The sequence below is a fragment of the Phyllostomus hastatus genome, unplaced genomic scaffold (assembly GCF_019186645.2).
Source record: "Phyllostomus hastatus isolate PE091 unplaced genomic scaffold, TTU_PhHast_1.1 phas_contig_1021, whole genome shotgun sequence".
Lineage (NCBI taxonomy): Eukaryota > Metazoa > Chordata > Mammalia > Chiroptera > Phyllostomidae > Phyllostomus > Phyllostomus hastatus.
Genome location: NW_025333505.1, coordinates 2,402,805 through 2,425,336, shown reverse-complemented (window position 1 = coordinate 2,425,336; position 22,532 = coordinate 2,402,805). Strand labels below are relative to the sequence as shown.

Sequence of the window (22,532 nt, the reverse complement as noted above, 5' to 3'; positions counted from 1 at the left end):
CCTACCTGGGCCCCTGACTCGGCCGAGGACGCCGGCTGGTGGGTGCCCGCTCCGCGCGCTGGCCGACGCGGCGGCGAGGGCTGGGCTGTTGGGCTCTGCCAGCGGGAGGGTGCAGGCGGGGGGACGCTAAGGAGCGAGAGGGGCTGGAGGAGGAGGAGGAGCCGGGGAGGAGACTGGAGCCCGGAGGGGGAGGGAGGGCTCCCCGCCTCGCCCGCCGCCGCCGGGTTTGCAGGCGCTGCTGGCGGCAGCATCTCCTGCGCTCCACCCGCCGCCGCTCGGCTGCTCCAGCGGGAGATGCTGCCCCGCGCCGCGCCGCGCTGAGGCCGTGCGTGCGCCGCGCCGCCGGCTGCGTCCCCGGCCGGGTCTCTCCAAGTGAGCCGAGCTGACTGGCGGCTGCCCCCCGCTCGGAGTCCCGCTGCCCAGTGGCGAGGGGCGCGCTCGTTCCCAGTGCCACCAGCAGCAGCCCCTCCGTCCCCGGAGCGCGACTCTTATTTTTTTTATTATTATTATATTTTTTTGGTGTGTGTGTGTGTTTTTTTTTCCGGCATCCTGCACTCTTCGGATTTGCCTCCGCGTCCTTTGGTCATTTTCCGCCCCCTCGGAGGCAGAGGGCGGGGTAGGCGTCCCCTCCCAGGCTCCCCTCCCTTTCCTGCTCCGTGTGAATTTCTTCTCCCTGGCATTTCTCGGGCGCGCCGCGCAAAGGCCAGCCCGGCGCGCGGGAGGACGAAGCCGCGACTCCCCGCTGCTCGGAGCCTGGCTGGACTGGAGCCTGGAGCGGAGGCGGCGGGAGGGGCTGGGCGTGCTCTGGGGTCTGAGGACAGCCCGCCTCCCTGCGAGAACCACCCCCGGAGAGGCGGACGGCGCCCTTCCGCAGCGAGCTTTCGGAGTACCGCGAGCCGGGAGGCGAAGGATGCTGGCAGCGCTGTGGCTCTGGCTCGTCGGCTGCGTCCTCTGCAGAGGCTGGACGGCCCCCTCCGCGTCCCGTAAGTACCCTCCGCGGGCTCGCGCCGCGCCGGAGCCGCGTCCGTGCCGCATTGAGGTGCCACCCGCGTCGGTCCCCACTCTGAGGTGCATTGGCGGTGCTGGTCCCCGGGTGTGTGTGTGTGTGTGTGTGTGTGTGTGTGTGTGTGTCTCCCCTGTCACGCACTTGCAGCCAGCCACTGCAGCAGGCAAACTCCTAACCCCGCTCTCCTGGGCCAGGGCAGAGGGTTTTGACGCTGGCGATGTTTCTGGAAAGTTGCGCCTGGTCGTGGAGATAGACGGGTTGGCAACTGTTTGGTCAGAGTGATTTGTGAAGGTGACAGCTTCTTGGGAGTTATTCCTCCACTTCGGGAGCGAGTGAGCGAGTGTGTGTGTGTGTGTGTGTGTGTGTGTGTGTGTGTGTGTGTGAAGGGAGTTCATGGTATTTTGCTTCGATACGTCAGTGACCGAAAAGTCAAGACTACGGAAGAAATAAGTTTCTTATTTTTATTTATGGTTTCAACTTAAGTGAGCACGTATTTGGGGGGTGAAACATCGCGTATTTTGAGCGGTTTGGACACCTAGGGACTTGTCTTGAGACCTCCCACAGCAAGTTAATGACCCCTTAGCATTTGCTTCTTGAAGTGGAGACAGTGGATCCAATATTGTCACGGAAAATTGCTTAAAAATTCTTTGGCATTGCTTAAATTCTTGCAATACTGCAGCCCAGGACTTGGGACCGTCAGTGCCATGAACAGATTTCTTAGGAGTTCAGGAAAATGATGCTGTTCCATATGTTTATCTCCGTGTGTTTTATTCCGCTTTAAAAAAAATATCACCATGTTTTCATGAGGTTGGAAAGACGTGGAAGATTCTAGCCCTTCTTCTGCATTTGCTTGGGAAGTGCGACTGGGATCTCCAGAGGCAGTGGGTGCTGGCTTCCGGGTTCAGGAAGAGTTAAACGCTGCTGAGATTGTAGCAACCTCAGCATACGGTTCATGGGCGCAGACTTGTTGGTGAGAATGAGCAAGGTGTTAAACAGTAATCAGGAGGATGGTCAAGTGTGAAAGTACGTGTTTTCCATTTAGAAAAAAAAAAAGTTGAGTGTTTTCCAGAATTCATCCTATGTGAAATAGCCCCATCTCTGTTTACAAGATCCTGGGTTGAGTTCCTGCACCTGTGTCTGTACGTTTACTATTAACGTTATCGTTCCAGTGTGTGCATATTAATAAGAGTCAGTGTTGAAAATGACTTTTCTAAGGTGTGCTGAGCTGCTGCATAATATTATATAAGGAACCAGTATTGGTTTTGAGATGTTTTCCCAAACACAGTATTTGCTTTGCTTTTCTTGCAATTAAAGATAAGGAAGCTACTCAATGGCAATCTAAGTTTGTAAGGAACTGGAAGAACATTATATAGTTTTTTTTCCCCCCACCAAACTGATTACACCTAAAAAGCGACATGGCATTAATATTTTATGTCAATTTATAGATTTAAACAGAAACTGGGAAGACATAATGCTTGGCACATTCTTATTTACATAAATATCTAACTACCTCCTGAGGACATTAATTTTGCTGAGGTTTCCGTTTGCATCTCAGGGTCTGGGGCTGTAGACCTCACGGCCACTTTTCTATGAAAATAAACTTTTAATGGAAGTTTATTGCAGGCCCTGATGGAAGGCGCTCATCTCCAGGGTTTTTCCTGGGTTATGTGTTTCGTCTTTCTGTGCACTGTAATGACAGCGGGTCCGTCTGAGACATTCGCCCTGTGTCGGGCCTGGTGTGCAGGCAGCCACTGGGTCCGGACAGTGTTAAGAACGGAGAAGTTGTCATGTCAGAAATATGTTCCTAGTGTTTTCAACTTAGAAATTGGAGCTAGGGAAGAGCAGAGACTGTTCCTCTTCAGATAAGTAACAGTTATGTTTGGTTATGCAAATGCATTTATGTAGCTTTTATTCTTAATTATCTAAAAATGCATAAGGGCCTAATTAAGATAACTTTTTACTTCATTTGAACTTAAATTGTGGGACCAAAACCCAAAATCTCCCCAAATCCTGGAAATGAATGAAATGATAAGAATGATGTAGACTTAAATGATTAGGATGAACTTCAGGTGTTTAGTACTTTAATGTTCTATTTTTATACTTTATGGCACATTTTATTTATACTATATATAGCTGTAGAAGAATGATAGCTATATTTTTAATACTAAAATCATTCAAAGGAGAAAAATGTGAGATAATGAACAACTCAGCCAGGAGAGGTCATCCCAAGACAAAAAGTAGTCTGGAAATCTCAAAGCAACATTTTTATTTGGTACACTTTTCAAAATATGATGATTATGCTCAATCTTTCTGTCCCCAAATAACTTTTTAATATGATAGACATTCTTAGAAGATACAGTTAATATATATATATATATTTTTCACTTCAGTGCCATTTCAAATATATACTTGCTTTTGGCTTATTTCTTCTTCTCTGTTATTGAAATGTATATAAAATGGTATTACTGTTAATACTGTGTTTTTGACAACTAGTCCAAAGTAACTTTAAGTAATCTCATCTCTAGGGTTAAGTGGAAACGGAGTCTAATTTCCTGACAGGGAGGGAAAAGCGGCACTGCTGAGCTGATGGTCTCATAGGCATTTAACCTCCCGTGTTGCAAATGTCAGTGCCTGGGATCACGTACGAAAAGTTTAAGTAGCATGTTTTCTCTAAGGGAGTTGCATCTATTTGAATATATTTGAAAGAACCTGATAGTGCAGTTCTGAGTGATGAGGAATTCGAGTCAGCCTTTAATGACTTTAATGTATTCTTAAAGCATACTCAATTTTGGCTTAAATAGTGCTTTCTGATTCAGGTCACTTTACCTTAAATTGTATACCTATTAAAGTATAAGTTCACTGACATTTGTTACATTTGAGAAATGAGTCTTCAGCTGATTAGTTACTTTCTAACAAATATCTTTACTTATTTAAACATACATAAACATATATATTAATATACACACAAATATATTAGGTAAAATACTTTAAATGCATATTATATAATATATTATTTAATATGGGATTATATTATATATTTGCTGTATATAAAATATATACTTATATATTTTGTAACATGGCTTTCAAGGAGTCTAACTTGCCTACAAGTTTATAATAGATCTTTTCATGAGCAATTATTTCAAGTAATAAAACAATATCAAAATAATAATATATCAGTCTATTTTCTCTCCCCTCGATTCACATACCATGCTACAAAGGGTATCTTTCAAAAAGTTGGATTAAGTACTAAATATATAATAAATATAAAAACAAATACTGTTGGTCTACATCAAGCTTAAACGTAATCTTAATAAAATGGATTTAAATTAAAAGGTGCATTAGGCTAGCAAAATTCATTGGTTGATAAGAGGTAGTATGTTATTTACTTAATGTAAACTGATAATAAGAAAATTGTTTTTACTCATTAGAGAGAAATATGTAATCCTGATTTTATTTTCAGCACTAATATTTAGGACACAGGAGCCTTAGTCCAAATTTTACTCCTTTAACATCGATCTATGATAAAATTGGGTAAAAGATATTTCACAAATTCCAAATAGGTTTTTATTAACCTTAATGTCATTTTAAGACGATATATCATCTTCAGATGACATGTAACATCCAAGTTGCCCAATGCCCATCATACTGTAAAAATCACATTTCAAATTGATGTTTTCTATTTTGATTGGCAGGGTGTTTGAAGTTCCATAACTTCTCTGAGACTCGAAATCACTTATTTTAATTAGTGGATTCTTCCAGAGAACATCTTAATAAGTCTTTAAAGGGAGAACTAGTAAGTCTTCTTGTCTGATGCATCCTTTTTATGATTGAACACACAAGGAATTTGTTCGAGTTTCCCCCTTATCTTCCTTCTCTTTGTGAAATAGACGTTAATGTGCCATAAATGCTGTCCAGAGTAAGGAGAGATTCTAGACTCAGAAATTCTCTTTCTTTCTTTCTTTCTTTCTTTCTTTCTTTCTTTCTTTCTTTCTTTCTTTCTTTCTTTCTTTCTTTCTTTCTTTCTTTCTTTCTCTCCTTCCTTCCTTCCTTCCTTCCTTCCTTCCTTCCTTCCTTCCTTCCTTCCTTTCTATTTTTTAGGCTCAGAAACTCTTAATTCATCTAGTGTGTGATTTTCTTAAAAATTGTGAACAAATGGAGAACCAACTTTTTCGTGTTGTCTGTGCAGTGATTGATGTTAATAGGTTGAAGAAATAAAACGTGTAATTTCAAAAATTTGCCAAATTTAATCAATTGGAGACGTGCTTTATCATTTATTGTTACTCGAGAAGTTCAACAACAGAGTACATAATAATTTCAACATCAAAACAGCAATGTTGTGGAGATAAAAAAAAGTGAACACTATATTTACATTTAAATAGTTGACATTGAATGTTTTCAGTGTTTCTAGAGAAATGAGTATTTTAAGTACCTGTTAGAGACATAGGGTATATTTCTATAATCATTTAATGTTTGGCCTTTGAACGAAATTACGTGTGTCGTTTTGCCATTTTAATGTGTAAGCGTAGGGGTGGAATGATCTTCATGTAGCTTTAACTTTTCAACTGAGAAACGTAAAATAGACTACTTCTCAACAGTGATCAGCCAAAACATTGGATCTCTCCATGGCCCGCGATCTGTAGAACCTGTACTCGTGTGTTATAGTTTTGACCAACGAAAGTTGTTGGGATGTGGAGGTGCCACTTACCTCTCCATCCTGTTTCTTTTTATGAGGGGGAATCTCCATTTGCACCCCTCTTGGCCTCTCTCTCTCTCATTCACCCCGTGTTCGGTAGAGAGACCTACCTGGTAGGTGACTGTGGGATCAGCGTTAATAGCTAGCACACTGAGCATCTCCTCCTTCCTTCCAGGCCGCCTGCAGAAGGTATCAATTCTGCAGGAGGGTATCTAACAGGAGGCTATGTCTCTGAAAGAGTCTATGGGATAGTATATGGAATCTTTCCGACAGCCAACTCTGGCTGTGGCTAGAAAGTCTGATTAATTTCAGCATTCAAGGTAATGCCTCCAATTGTTGCTGTATATTTGAGCCTCTGTATCAGTGATTATTATGTAAGGGGTCATATTTGCTCTCCACTGGTGACTTCTTTTGTAGTGTAGAACTCAGGCAGAGAAGAGAGGGCTAGTTGTACCTTGTCAAAGGCAGAGATACTAAATTTGCCAACAGTATGCTCAGTTACTACTGAACTAAATGGACATGGGAACATTTGAGCGTGTTTTCAAAACAAGCAATGTAAAAGTTGTTGTTTTCCTCTGATGTTTACTTGGGAAATTGAAATTACTCTAATTATCACCTGTAAATCCTCTCATTCATTCATTCATTCATTCACTCATATTTCTGCACGGGCCTGTTAGTGATAGGATTTATTTTAGAGAAACACTTAGAACACAATTGCTTTATTGATGATTACTAATGTTACCGATTTAAACACATCTTCATTACAGACTTTAAAGGTTAACACATTTAATTCCATCCTGTTTCAGCCTCACGTGATTTTGACATGCTTTGAGCTCGAAGTTACTTTATGTTCTTCATCCTTGTAGATGTTTTGAGTCAATTATTCTCCAAAAAAAAATGAGTCATGTGCTCTTTGAAAACACCGTTGGTAATTTCCTCAACTGTAAGTGTTGAGAAAGAGCTTGTTAAATTCTTACTTAGTTCATTTTGGGGGTAGACTATTCATAACAACAGCTTGAAGGAACTGATTTTTTTTACAGCACTCCAGATTTTTAAACCTCCCCTGATAGTAGGAAATCTGGAAATAAAGATGTATTCGTTGACTCTGAGTTTGCTTGCTGAAGATATATTTTTGGTACACTGTAAAAATGGTAAAGAAATACAGAAGCACTCCCAAGGGCCATATTCTACATTTTCCTTATGACTTAAGTTTGTTAGAAATATGCTCACAAACATACACTGTGATATATTCTCTAATATTTTCATGTTTAGAGAGGAAGTAAAATTAGTCCTGAGAATACTTTTACCAGGAAAAATATCCCCAAGTTTCTACTTCCCTCCATGAGTGCATCCCCCCCGCCCCCCTCCGCTTTGTCTGTCCCGAGCTCCTGTCTCCGCTGCCTGGGAATGTGGATCGGACCACAGGGCCAGGCAGAGGCAACCTTCCCACGCTCAGGTTCTCTGAGTCTGGGATGTGTGGTGCAGCCATGCCGGAATCGAGTTATGCAAAAGTTTAATCACATTCAGCAAAGATTGCCTATGTCTCTGCATTCGATACCACGTTGAAAATAGTATGTAAAAAGAAGAATTTTGCATTGACTCCTCACTTTCCACTGCTGTTACGATGTCATCCTGTTAGTGGACTCTAGGGTTACCTCAGAGGAGTCCATGGAGAAAGTACCGTAAATACATAGACTCGGAATTACTGAAATGGCTCATTAGGCGGTGAGTTGCCGTGATTTGCCAAAGAAAACAATATGTTTACCTCTAAGAATATTCTCTTAAAATAAAAGGTACTTGTTGACAATTTTAAGTCCTGTGGACTCAAATAGTTATTTTGAACTAACATTAAATGTGTGTTCATTGAATTATATCACTCTGTAACTCATTTTACTCTGCAGTCACCTCTTAATGGAAATCAAACTCCATAGCAAACTTATATAAGTATTTACTTTTATACGCTCTCTAGATGTCTTTTCCAGATATTGCACAAAATATAGGAATGGAAGGACTGTATGAAAAATGTCAACCTAAATTATGTTGCATGGCAAAATATTAGCATATTTTAGGGGCTTTATTTGTTTAAAATTTACTAACTGCACATTAACGTTGGCCTAGGCTGCGTTAAATTTCTAAATTGCTAATACATTTTAACTCAGAATTTATGGATTTGTATAAAACATTTGAAACATATTTGGTGCAACCAAACATAGTATGTCTGGAAAGTCATATGTGAACATTGGGTTTCAGATGAATGCTACTAGGTTTGTTTTTAATGTCAGCCAGTCTGAGACCATGTGGCCTGGCTGTTTTGTTTCCCGTGTGCTGGTAAGCCACACACCTGTAAGTTTGTTGCCACCACAAAGGCAGGTGTTGCTAATGAACCATGGCCTTTTTCTTTTCTCCTGGTGCCTCTGAATGTAGCCACAGTATCCAAAACTTCTCAGCACAATACACCACGCAACCACATATAATCTCATCAGCTTTGCCCTTTCAAATAAAAGTTTGTTTTTGCTCATGTTGTATATAGAATATGTTGTTTATATGGAAAATAATTCCACATTTAATAAATAATAATACAAGAGTAAGCTCTGTTTCCTGTCCTCACAACTTATAAACCTACTTTTGCCCTCCCCTGTATAATACCAGAAAATGTTCAGCTAACATTTTGTTAGTGATAAAATACCCTCATTGTTATTTAAATCGCTTGGTTAATATTAGATGTTCTCATGTGAAAAGAATATTTAAAAGTTGAAAAGAATATTTAAATATTTTTTCTTTAGTAAATGTCTCCTCACTGAGCTCCACAAATGTGTAATGACTTATGTTTCCAGCAGCAAACAATGCGTGCCCTTTTCCAGAACCATGCAGAAAGAGACGTCAGTCATTGTGCTTTCAAAAGGGTTTTTGCTAATTGATCGGAATAGTTAATATTTGTTGAGTGTTGACCCCAGGCCAGGCTCTGCGTTTCAGACGTGTTAACTCCTTTATTCCTTACACCCTCGCCCCAGCGTACAGATGGGAAAACTCAGGCGGAGAAGTTGGGTAGCCTTTGCCCAGGCGCTCAGGATGCGCTGCTCCTGAAACCTCTGTCGTTCGCCATGGTGTCCCGGCTGAGCATACAATAGTGTGTCACAAAATTCCCGCTTCTCTGAATTGAGTTTCACCTTGCTGCTAGGCAGTGTCCCAGGGGTGTCTACCCCACGCCCCTGGGGGGCAGTATGCCACCCAGGATGGCTATGAATTCAGGCCCGACACAAAATCGTAAATTTACTTCAAACCTTTTTTTTGCTCATCAGTTTTCGTTAGTGTTTGTGTCTTGAATGTGTGGCCCAAGACAACTCTTCTTCTTCCAGGGTGGCCCAGAGGCGCCAAAAGGTTGGACACCCAGTGTTAATTGATTCTTGTATAGATTTACAGGGGGAAAAACATCATAATGTTTCTTCATTGTTTATTTATTTTTAAATCAAATCATTATATATTCTGATGACTTTAAGAACTAGATTTGTAAACAGGAAAAATGTATATTTGATGTAAACAGAGAACTACCCCTTATTTTAATGATAATAGGATTAAATAAGAATACCTATGATGTCATTTATGCTCTTCCTTTTCAGAATAAAATAGTCTTACAATATAATTCTATCTTTTGGGTCCTGTTAGCATACATGTGACAGTCATGTGGTGAAAACATTTATTGAAAGCTGTGTAAAATATTTAATGTTAAAATATTAAAATGCTTTGTCAGATACAAGTAAAAGCTATTTTAAACTGGTCCTGGAGACATTTTCCAGTCTGTATCCAGAATGGTGTCATCTCCTCCCAACCCAGCCTTTGCGCTTCCTGTACTACTAACCACACTGAAATCCTTGCAGTTTCTCCAGGGCAACACCCTGTCTCCAGTCATGTTCTTTCTTATGCCTCCGTACATTCTGTTCTCTCCTTCTGGGATGTCTTTCTCTCTCTTGTCTGTGCTGATGTGGGAAAAACTCATGGATGCTTCCAGCCTTGGAACTTTGGAGGAACCGTCACCTCCCTGTGGCCATTTGGTGTAATCACAGGTGAAAAATATTGAGAAGATACTGAGCAATTTCTTTGCTCTGTGAAGTTACAAGGAATGAAATAATGACAGATAATGTAAATCACCTGCAATTACATGATGTTAGAAATTATGCCCAGCTGTTGACAGTAGAAGGAAGGCAAGAAATCGATATATATTTTAATGGAGAAAGCAGATACTTTTAGTGATAGTTTATACATGATATTAATCTGTCATTTCAAGGGAAATAATGAAACCAAGCTGTGGAAGTTCTTAAACTTCCCTAAACTTTTCTCACATGGCTCTATTTTGCAGCTTTTTCTATATTTCACTTAAGCCACATGGCTGGCCAGGTTCCTTAAAGCCAAGCATGCCCACCCTTTCCAAAGCATATTGATTTAATGAAATAGTTATTCTGCTCATGCAAATTAAAGACAGCTGTCTACAAAGTAATTATTGTATCTAACAGGTGCTTTAAATAGAGTGCCTCAGGTGTCAGAAACTCTTGTAAATGGTAGAGGTAGTTGTAGAGAAACTTGATAATTACATATATTTAGTGTATAATCACCTAGCATATTAGTTGATATTGTCAAAGTTGGTAGGGAGTGTCAAGGAATTTTACTCATTTCTAATATAACAAAAATATCCTTTGATAAATACAAAAATAGTCACATGTGCCATTTGCTTACCTTTTAAATGAACTCGCTTCATCTCTACATTGGAAGCTTTGCACAGTCTACGCCCCAACCTTAAAATACCCTCCACCCTATAAAGTCTTGACCTTTGCAAAGCCTGCCTGTTCAGCACAGGCTGTTTTAAACGTTGTATCCACTACATTCCCTGCCCTGGCTCTGCCTGCTTATGATACACATTACCTCCTTTTCTCTTAGCCCACAGTTTGCACAGGCAATGCCTACATCTTGTTCTTAGATTAAGAAACATAAGGGTGTGGCTGCATCAAAGGAACTAGCCTTTAGCAACCCTCTCTTATCATGCTAGGCACTGTACTAGCTGCACTGAATTGTATATACAATTAGTGAATTACCTCTCTGCTGGAATGAAACATAATGGTGCTCAAAAAATTTAAAGCTCACCAGTTTCATTTTTATACAGTTCTTACTTTTATCAAGTTCTCCCTTATCCTGACATGAAATGTACATCCTAGTAAATTCCAGCCATTAATTTTAGTTGCACTCTTAGGGTATTAAAAGCTTAATATTTCTCCAATAACCACAGCCACAAAATATTTAAAGGCATATATGATAAAGTCTTGTCAAATACAATTTTAATGTTTACTCACTATTTTTGTAGATAGATAATACCTCAAAGATTAACATAGTCATTAAGAGAAATGACTGTGATTTATAGTTAGTTGTAACCTTCAAATTAGCTATAATGTCTCTAGGTACCTAAGTAGTGTTAAATCAATACAATTGAATTGAAATGTGTTAGTTCTGTATATAAATTGTGCATATAGAAAGGTTGTAGCAACAAATACAGATTTCTTAGTTTTATTTTTCTAGCTAAAAGCATTATATTTAAAAGAAATGTAATTTTAATATTAGTTACAATATATTTTTTGTAACTAGTAACCCTTGTGTTATAAAAATACTGCCTTAAAATTTATGTTAGTATGAATTAACAAACAGAAATGAAACAAATATTTCAAAGGATTGTCATTCAAAAGTAATAGGGCTATTGAAGTTATTTTAAAGGGTACTGCTTAATGTGAAAGACAACATACTGAATTTTAATTTATTACCTGTTCTTTGCCCAGAGTATGTTAGGAAAATATTACTCCAATATGAGGGGTCTTCATATTATGAAAGCATGGTTTAATATTACATAATCATTGTATAACATGATCTGAGGCATTTTAGATTTATAAAGATCATTTAACCCCCAAAATACAAATTTCGGTACGTAAAATGTGATGTTACCACACCTGTTTAGACTACAGGCCGTGAAATTAGAATAACCTCTCCATGTTCTGAGAGAGTTTTCAGGGTCTTTTACATAAAAACGACGTTGCACTGTCTATCAACCCGGCATTATAGGGCGCATTTGTAGAAGCCTTTCAGAGCTGCTGCCCGTCTGTTTATAGGCCTAACACTGTAATGCTAGTATTCAGAGCATCTCGTACTGTGCTTGTTTCTGCCTGTTGAACTGTCCAGTGGCGGATGGACAACGAGGAGACGAACCGTGCTAGTGACGGAAGAGCTGGCCCCCTGGGCTTGTCCTAAGGCCTAGGGAGCGCGGGACAACCCGGACACGTGTTTTGCAGATGGGCACGCCTGGCAGAAAGGGCTGGTCTAGGCCCGGAGCTAACATTGTTTCTTATTATTTGATTTAGTATACTCCTTCTAAGTTTCCACTTCCTACATCTATTTTATAAAATTTTAGTGGGAACAGATCTGCCGTTTAACGATATGCTCCCGCAAGACCAGTATTCTACTTCTTATTTCCTGACTCTGACTTCAAAGTTATCTTAACTCCTTGGTCACACTTGATCTCAGTACGTTACGTTAAATCTCCCCTTTATTTATTAGGTATGATCAAATTTTTTAAAATTTTATTTATTTATTTTTAGAGAGGGAAGGGAGGGGGAGAGAGAGAGAGAGAGAGAGAGAGAGAGAGAGAGAGAGAGAGAGGGAGAGAAACATCAATGTGCGGTTGCTGGGTGTCACAGCCTGCAACCCAGGCATGTACCCTGGCTGGGAATCGAACCTGTGACACTTTGGTTCGCAGCCCGAGCTCAATCCACTGAGCTATGCCAGCCAGGGCTCGGTATGATCAAATTTAAATTAAAAAAGTATGGAATCCTCTCAGCCCGCCCAAAGGCAGGTTCATCCGTGGGCGATTAAGCACATCCTCCCCACGCGGACACGTGAGCTGGAACGCGGAGGGTGAGGAGGTGGTAGCCCCAGCAGAGGAGGGAGGGGCTGCTCCCGGCAGGGGAGGACCACCAGGCTGTTCTGACAGCGGCCACGGGGGCGTTTGCACCTCGCTCTGATGGGGAGGGAGGCAGTGCCTTTGGAATGTCCTCCGTAAGACATGCCATGAACGGGAAGTTTGGAAAGAAAGCATGAGAGAAATTAAATCGGGGCTGGCTGGATGCAGAGACAAAAGGCACTTTGTATCTTTTCATTAGTGAATAATCTATGTTTTACCCGTTCTGTTGAAGATCGGGATTAAGGAAATCTCACTCAAAGGATGAGCTTGACTACCTGCCAAGCCGTCTGTCTAGAACAGAAACCGTGGAGATTGCTGCAGAAAAAATGCACAGCTTAGGTTTGGGTAGAGGGTGTGGATGAGACTTCCCCCCCAAATTTGCCATTTTAAAGTATATTCGGTCTTTCAAAAATTTTGGGAAATTGTATCTGTTTCTGTTTTGCTTTGTTTTGTTGGTGGGTAGTTGTCTATTGATTATATGAACTGAAAGTAGATGAAATCTACTTTAGTCAGCATAAAATGGGAGATTTGGTCAGGATGGCTTCATGAAGCAACCAAAAGTCAAAATACTGTATGTGAATGTTTTATGTGGCATGTGTGTATGTTTTATGTGGTATGTATGTATGTTTTATGTAGTATGTATGTATTTCCATCCATGAGTTTCAGATACTAGATGTCTTCTCTATGACAGTGTTCACAGCTCTCTTTACTATCTGTGGCGAGATTTCTCTGTTGTCAAAACTAATCATAAGTGTGGGAAATAAATACTCCTTTACTAGGAAGGGGTGTCCCATCCTAGAACTCCAAAAATAAAGATCACTGTGACCTAATGTTCTATAGTCACTGAGGAAAATTAGTTTTATGCTGATTATGAGCTGAAATGTATTGATGTTGATTTGGTAAAAAATATTACTGGTTCTTTTCAAAAACAATCTGCATATTCTTTGGAAAAATATCTAGCAGTGGGGATTAGCACAGACAGTCATGTCAGAAAGGACAAATTATCTAAACTTTTGAGCCCCATTATTTTAATATGTAAAATGATGAAACAAGAGTACCTACATCAAAGGATGTAAGGATTACATACAGAATCTGCAGTGACTGACATAGGATAGTAGATTAATTAGTAATTCTTTGTTATTTTCAAATGTATCATTTATGATATAGCCTCTGTGAGATTAACAATAGACTGGAGCCCCCAAATATCGCGAAATCATTTGCCGTTGCCTCGGGTGTTGTGTTTATAGTTTAGTTGTAAGCCAAGACTTACATCTGGAACAATTAGCAAAGATAAGACCAGTATATTATCTAATTTCTACCTACTGCCACATGTAAGCGGTCAAAAAGTGAGGTAACAATATATAGCTCAGATAAATTAAGGGAGGCTTACTTGAAGGAAGTAATGCATGTGTCACCTGCATTAACTGCATGTATAACTTGCCATTTACATGGGACAATGTACATGATATCGCTGCGCTCTACACGGAGATGTTAGTACCGAAGAGTCATTTATTTAAAAAGTATACTCACGTTCAAAAGTGTGGTAGGACTTAGTAAAACAGTGTCAAGTAATGCATTTAGTGGAGCTCACTTTTCCATGCAGCAGGTATTCAGACACCTCCCAGACGTTTCTGAAAAAACACATTTGCATGAGAGGGCATGAGGGACAGCCCCCAAAGCATCAGCATTTTACTCTAACTCGTCAGCCGTATGTGCAGATGGTATGAAGCGGCTTTTCGGAAATGAGATGGAAAGCATAAAAACAAATTTGACGATTTTTCCATTTTGCATTTGACGATGTAAGTAACCAGAAATCTGGGACATCAAACTGAATGTTATTCGAAGTCCCCCCAAAATCGATGCCCAGGGTTTTTGGAGGTTCAGCTGATTTGTTCAGAGACATTTGTTCATTATTAATGAAAACATTTGAATGTCTATTAAAAATAGATCACTGTGGTAAGTCCTGCATATTATAAAATCTTTAGAGACAGGGTCTCTCTCCTGAAGGGTTTTATAATCTCTAGGAAGGTTGAAAACATTTATAATTAAAATTTTAAAGTAAGCCACTACCTGTAATAAAAGCTATGTGATTTGCTTGCCCAGGCCCAGGCAAAATGAACAATTACCTTTTGCAACGTAGATAATGAAGGCATGAATTAGAAAGGATAGAATCATAAAAGCGACGGAGAAAGTCGGTCACTGGAAAATTGTACATGGAGGCATTAAGACCCTGTCGACGCCATAGTGAATTTGTGGTGCTCTGTTCCCTGGGGCCGGGCAGAGCCCTGGGGCCTGCGGCGCCGGTCTGCCAGACCTGAAACAGGCCCTGCCTTGCAGCCGCCAGAGGCAGTTCGGGTGACTTCACTCACCGTTTCTGTCTGAGCTCGGCGAAGTAGATGTATTAGAGGAATGCGTTAGTGGAAAATGTATTTCCACAATTTCCAAATCCTTGCCACCGAGACGTACAGGCTTAGGATATAGTCAACCAATGTGGAAATCATTTCTTTTCTTCCCCTCCTCAATTTTTAAATGACGTTTTTTTCGATATCCAGAACTTAAACTTTTATTTTTGGAGAAAGAATGACAGAGGAGAGGGTGAAAACGATGGCATTCTGTTTGTACCTCTGGGAAGTTTACACCTGAACACCTGATCTGGTTTTTCTGAGATTCCTTGTTTCCCTCTCTTCCCACCAAACATGAAGACAGGGAGGCAGATGGAACCCTCATTACACTATTGAGGAAACGAGCCGCTGGCCCCTAATCTCCACAGACAATAAAAATTAACAATAGGAGAGAATATCCAGCACTGGTTTATGTCAAATAACGTCTTGTTCTTTCTCACCCTAGAATGGTGGGCATAAACAAGTTAAATGCTGTGTTCTCTTTCAAAATTAGATACGTGATTTAATACATTAATAAAAAACACCTTTAAATCCAAAAGACATTAAGAACAATTGGGTAACAGTAATTCTAAAATATTTTTCGGTAAAGTCTAGTTTTTAGCTGTTGAGGAAGGGCTGGGAGTGTTCATTGAACTTAAAAGTGCTTTAACATATAGTTGTATGTATGTGATTTCCAGAAATTTTTCTTAATTTTGTACAATCATATTGTAGTCAGTACATATAGCCTAAATAATTCTAGTATGAAAAAGGAATGTTTCTTCATTATGTAAAAAAATTATTTTCTTCCTGGACAATATTGTCTGCATGAGAGATCATCCCAGAGTCATTAGAAAGCCAGTACTAATTGTTGCGATAATTCAATGATAGTTAAGTCAACTGATTTTTCTAAGAAGATAAATCATTTTTATCATTTGACATATATGCATGTTATTATTGGAAGATCAGATATTTATGAGAGCCAATTTCCTGAATAATGTATACTTCAGTGCATTGTTCATCACTGAATCTAAAGGAAGCAAATAATAGTGAATAGAAATATAACATACTTTCACACAACAAAATCATATTGATATGATGACTCAGTAGTTAACAGAATATTTGTGGTTATTTTAAATTGTCACTAATGGCTTCATTCTCCTAAGTTTGTGCCTTTGGCATTACCACGGGCTATACTTCAAAATCTTTCTCTTTTTAGTAAGATTTCAATTAGTCGGGTTGTTACATATTTTGGGATCGATAGTGGCTGAATTCTTCTAAAAACATACACATTAATAAAGTGGTAGGAAGTCCTAGGATTGTTAGAAACTGTTCCCTGTATTATTATGACAATAGGCTTCATATCCATTGGCTGTTCTTAAGGAATATAGTGTTACAATAAGGTTGTTTCAGAAGTTGAATAATATTCCACTTCAAACAGAGAGCAGTATAAAGCTTGCCATAAATTGTTGGCACTTGCAGGGTCTCTGCCGCTTAAACTTTGCAACATCGGCCATTTATCAAGGCTTAGCCTCTGTCAAGTTTGATATATAGGATAAAGCATAGCCTGCAAACGCCAGTTGATTATGTTCCTATAGCAAACCCATGAGGTTCCTGTGTCTGTGTATCAGATGATAATCTGTATCTCAGACTAGAAGACGTACAAAAGGATGTTCTTCAGTAGATGGTCAGTTTACTGAAGACACAGGCCAACGTGAGGCTCTGGGTGTGGGCGTGGGTGTCTGTGGGGCATCCAGTGCCAGTCGCTGGAGCTGCCGGTGAGCTGGCTGGTGCAGAAGAGGTAGGAACTTGATACAGCAGCTGTCCTCCCCTGTCCGTGGGCACGTGGACTGCCCCGCAGGTTCTGACTCAGCGGGTCTGGGTGGGGCCTAAGATGTGGCATCCAAGATGGCGGTGCTCCGAGTGGGCCTTGACCCACGTGAGTCCCCAGGTTTTAAGTTTGGAATCTGTAATGCAAGATGCCATAACATTTCTTGCATATTTTGACATTGAGGAGCACGGTTTAAAGAGAGAAAATGTGTAGTCATATCACTACTAAATATTTTGGATATAAATAGAAGGTACAATAGTGTCATCTATGATGTGGTTTTGGAGGAAAACCATGCATAGAGGTCTAGATACTGGGTTTCTTCTACTAATTAGTTGAGTTAATTTATGAAAATTAACTTGCCAGAATTTGGAAAGACTATAAAATCTGTCTAGGTTTTAGTTGCACTTATAGTATTAGGGGATTGGAACTAGATTATCTCTAAAATTATTATAATTTTAAAAATCTCTGATTCTAGTTTCCTAGACTCCCCAGTGTTAGAAAAGAATTCAGTCTCTTCCAAACTCAGTCTTGCTTTTCCTTCTAACTGGAACTTTGGGATAGAGTCTCAAGAGTGTTACTGAACTTTAAACAATATTATATATTTAGAATGCTTAACAAATTGCCTTACCAATAACAAGTGGTCCATTAATGCTACTTAGTAGTAATAGCATAAAGATTAGGGAAAATGAGTCCTAGGAAGAAACGAGGGTAACTTGTTCCAGGACATACAGTTTTCTAGAGATCTGCTAAATGACTCTATTATGTGCTATAGTAACAAAATAGCTGTTGTGTAGATGATCAAATACCAAAAACAGGCTTCCTAAGAAAAGCCAGTCATGACTGTAGAATATCACAAATGCAAAGGAGGAAAATAGTGCTCTATTAAACAATTTGTCTTAAAATTCGTGACATTCTGCTCAAATCAATCTCATCTCAGTTATCAGATACTCTTGCCTTCCCGTTTGATAAAGTGTGCATGGATGCCCTCCTTTTTATTCTAACATTATCATGCAACTTTTAAGCTCGCTGATGGGCAAATATCTCCAGCTTTCTTTGTTTAATGTCCTATTTTTTAAAAAATAGCAATTTGCTAACATAATTATTTGTTATGATTTATACTTCTATACATTATTCCTCCTTCCATAGAGGAAAATGTATTTGTATGTACAAGTAAATGTGTAGAAGAAAGTTTAATAGGGGGAATAGGATTCATCAGCGTGCCCTCCACCCTTCTTAATCCTCAGGGAGTGTGGTTTTTACATGGGATACAACCAGACGCTGCCACAGAGGGCGTGACAGATGGCTGCCAATACTCGTGTTATCCTCCTATAAATCACATGGCGTTTATGCCAATAAGGTCATTTTTCACTTGTAACCCGGCACTCAGAGCCAGTCTTTGCTATGAAATCAACTCACAAGGGACCACCAGGCAGGACTGGGTGTATATTTTATATCTTAAGTTGTCCTAAAGAGGCTCGGAACGCCGGGGACTGATTGCTGTGGGGAAGTTGGCAGCAGAGGTGTGATGGCACTGTGCTCCGAGTCAGGGCATTTCCACGTTTGGGAGACATTGGTGTGGGTAAGGGGGTGCCGAGGGTTGTAAGGAGGAAGCTCACGATTCCTCGGAAACCCACAGTGGGGTCGTTTGGCGGTTCCTTTGGTTGACTTCAGTAGGCGGGGCCTCCTGAGGGGCCTCAAGAATGGCTGCATGTCTTAACTCTCTGAACTTGGGCAGGTGCAGGCCACTGGCAGCCTGGCACGTGCCCATCCCCTACGCCCGGGTTCCCATTTCATATCCAGCCATTCAGTGTCTGCGGGTGGGTGGGTGGGCGTTGCTTTTCCCTGGACATGGTCTGTGTGACGCATCAACATAGCCCTCGCTGTTCCCGGGGGAGTCGTGCGAACCCCAGTACTAGGAGCAGGTGGCATGTTTCAGCATGGCATTGTGCGATGAAAGGTAAAAACGTATGACCATGTGATTTAAGATAAACATGGCCATTTCTCCTGGTGGGATAAATATGTGATTACTTTAGGCAGAACAAACTTTTAAATTTAGTAATTTGCTAACAGAGAGGACCAAGGTTACTCTTTTGAAAGGAATATTTAACTACAACTTAAAATAATTTTAAATAAAATTTAAATTTAAAAGTAAATTATGTAAACATTAAGTGAGAAAAACCACATTATACCTATAATTATAATTCTTTAAAGGATTACTGAAAGTTGTCTAGTTATTTCTTCATGCATACCATATTTACCGATATTAATAGTGAGATTTTTTTCAAATTATATTTAAATACTGTTCAGTCAAATTTTGTTTTTACTGTGTTTTACATATTATGAAGCTAAAGCCTGGTGTGTGGCATAATATAAAGAAAGCCTCCTAAGAGAAAAACATTCCCAAGTTCTAGAACTGTAAAACTTTAGCTCTAAATTGATGACAAATGTCACATTGTCATTTTGGCATATTTCTTCTGGGAATTCTGCAAGGAAATAAGTGTGAAATGATATTTTCCAACTTTCCTTATGCAGTGAAAAATATAATGTATTTTGTGCATTGAATTTTGAAATGGTGTGGAAGGTCTGAAGAATACAGAATTGTCAGTAGCCCAACACAAATTTATTAGGTATAGTCATGTTTTATTTTTAAAAAATTTGATCACTTGACTTGGTATTTATTGTTTTGTTGTTATTATTACTGAGAGCTTAATGTGTTACTGTGTAGTTTTCAAACAAGTGATCTTGTAATGCTGCCATTAAATTTGTGAATAATGAAATAATGAAAACTAGCCAAGAAATTAGCTTAGATATTAAATAGTACAGACAATATCCTTCACAAGTATTAAGTTGTGGTCTACATGTTAGAAATACAACTTTTGAACATCCCAGGCCTTGAAGTTCATTTTTAGTTTGGCTAGTAAACAGTGTACCTTTTCATGCGTCTAATTCCCAGTATCTCTAGGATATGTGTATGTGTGTGTGTGTGTGTGTGTGTGTGGTGTCAAAGTTCAGCTAGCCTGCATTATTAGGGAATCTGTTGCTCACACAGTTGATATTTCTATATAAATAAAACTCTCTCATCTAGGTGCCGCAGTAATTGAAGCTCATTTGTAAGTGACTTACACACCCCACGCTGCCTTCTTGACCTGAGGACGTGTGGGCTCATCCTGAGTACTTAGGGATGTTACTATAAAAACTTATTAAGTGTGTCATTTTCATTATTATTTTGTTGACCATTCATGTCTGTGGGGCTGCTTTTTCACCTCTAAATGGCTTAAAGACCACCGTACTTTTCTGTTTCACCCTATTTATGTCAGAATTTGCTTTTGAATGTTGACTTTTAAATTTAAAAGGACTTCCAAAACCATTTAGAAAGATTATGGTAGCTCTGTTTGTGTACGAATATCCATGAAACTTCCACTGCAACCAAACTGCACCCACCCCAGAGTTTCTTCTGTGCTTTTCATTATTTTTCTTCAGAACTCTGCAGGTGGCATTTCGGTTTCTCATTCGTTTTTACCAATACAGTCCTCCATCCTGTCTGTCAGTTCTTTTTAAAATATTGATTTGTTGTATGAACGTAATAGATTCTGTATTAGCCCAGATTCAACTAAGGGACCCAGTAAAGATGTCTGTGGAATTAGAAATGTTTTTGATGTCTGTGAACATGGGTTTTCTCATTTGTATTCTCATTTCTCCTTGGCATATAATGCCTCCTTGAATGTCCTGTAGAAGAAATGGTGACATATTGGAGCTGGCCGATGTAGGTGTTTAGTAAATGTCAGTTTTCTTTTCATTATCTTTGTGTAGAATTAATATATAATTGATGCACGGCTTTGGTGATTTAGCATTCTTGTTAAGTCTAGCCTCAGCCCGAGCCCCTCCTCCAGCTGGCCTGCCCAGCTGCAAGGAGCCTTCTTTGTGGAGAGAACACCTTCACCCCTGTCTTGCCTACCAGCCTGTGGTCGGTTGGCCACCGGCGTTGTCTCAGAGTATGCCTCTGTAGATGCAACATTTCCGATTGCTCCAGAAAAATCCATTTCAAAAATTCGGTTTGTAGACCATTCACTGCAGCTGATGAACTAGCGAGGAGAACATGAGACATTCCCCTGAGATGTCAAAGGCGAAGAAGGGTGTTTGTACAGCCCCAGGATGGACGGCAGGGGCCACTTCTGTTCGGTGACTCCAGCCACTGATGCGATCTTCCTCCATCACGCGTGGAAAAGGGGAAACTGTCAAGAAGGCGATTTGGCAAAGAAAAAGTGACAGGGGTATTAAATGTCCTGGCAGTGTGTACCAGTACGCTTTGGACATGTTCAAACCTCCCTTTCACCTCCATTCCTTGTCTTTGACTCCTTTTTTAAACCGGCTTCTGGAAAGATCTCCCTTGCCCACATTCCGCTGTCTAATTATCTATAACTTCTGATTACCTATACCACATCCACCCTATGCCCTCACCACCTTGTTGCTCTGTCCTGAAGAGTCTAATATCGGTGGTGACCCAAGTTTCAGCACCATGTCATTGAGGTCTGGGAAGTGATTAAGTGGATGGTAGGACCAAGTACTGAAATACGGTTCTCGTTTATTAACTCTCATCGTGCCTACCACTGATGATCTCCATTCCCACGAGCGTTTGAATTTGAGGCTGGGGAGTTTGAAGGACCTGCGGCATCTCCCATAACATGCATCTTGGGTATTTGATAAAAACCGTGATTCCAGCCCTTGGCAGGGGCAACCTGCGTTGCGACGATAAAGCCTCTTGCTGTAGTTGAATCTGTAGGTCAGCAGTCACTGCGAGGATTCCAAAGCGGGGTTGGTGCTCTCTTCTCCTTCCCTCGACCAACCGAGTCTGAAAGCAAGCAGAACCACAGGGAGCATTTGGGGAGTTTGCTGTGGCATTCTCCTTGGTTGCCGGCTGTGACGTGAGAGCATCAGGGGTGAGGACGGCGTGATGTCTGCAGCCTGCGTGTCAGGCCTGCTGCACAGAGAGCCCCCCGCCACCCAGTGCCCGTCAGGTCCAAGCAGGTGAAAAAAGAAATCTCTTCAGAGATATCCGCATCTGGGACCTAACTGGAATTTAAGGTATATTACAAAGTTTTAGTATGCACTCATTTTCCAAATACAACTGTGTACCATGTAAAGGGTGGGAACTTGGTACTTTTTCGGGTCATTCATTTGAACTCGTAACCGTATCCGAAAATCATGAACAATGCGGCGCATGGTATCTGAGTGGCAAGTACAGCACATTAGCGTCCATCTGCGTTTGTGGCTGTATGGTTCACGGTGGTTCTAGACGGAAGGAGCACATCTGACCTCGCTGGGTGCCCGGGTGGGGTCCTCGGCTGCTTCCATACTGCAGTACATCGTGTCACTGTAAATCGTGATCCTTGCTATATTAAAATGATTTGTGCATACATTTCCTGCGTACATTATGTTTGAATGAGCTTTTATTTCAGGTTTATTAACATGAGAATTAAATATGTACACAGAGGAGGCCCTGGATGTGATAAGGTTAAGAAGCAGGAACTAACAAGCAAAAGAGAGACAGCCCCATAGCTCTCTCTCTCGGGACATAGCTACGTCAGAGCAGGCTGACAGCTAGGAAGGGAGTTGGGGGCTGGGTTGGCGGGGTG

General features: G+C 40.4%; 1 protein-coding gene across 1 annotated transcript in view; it reads left to right on the top strand.

Annotated features, from left to right (window-relative positions):
- Window positions 1–263: 263 nt before the first annotated feature.
- The window catches only part of CNTNAP2 (contactin associated protein 2), a 1,612,013-nt gene continuing 1,589,744 nt past the window's right edge, over window positions 264–22,532 (top strand). Inside the window, exon 1 of the mRNA XM_045834058.1 lies at window positions 264–983. Within this exon, the coding sequence (XP_045690014.1) occupies window positions 911–983 (73 nt within the window). The 5' untranslated portion in view covers window positions 264–910. The remainder of the gene's footprint in view (window positions 984–22,532) is intronic.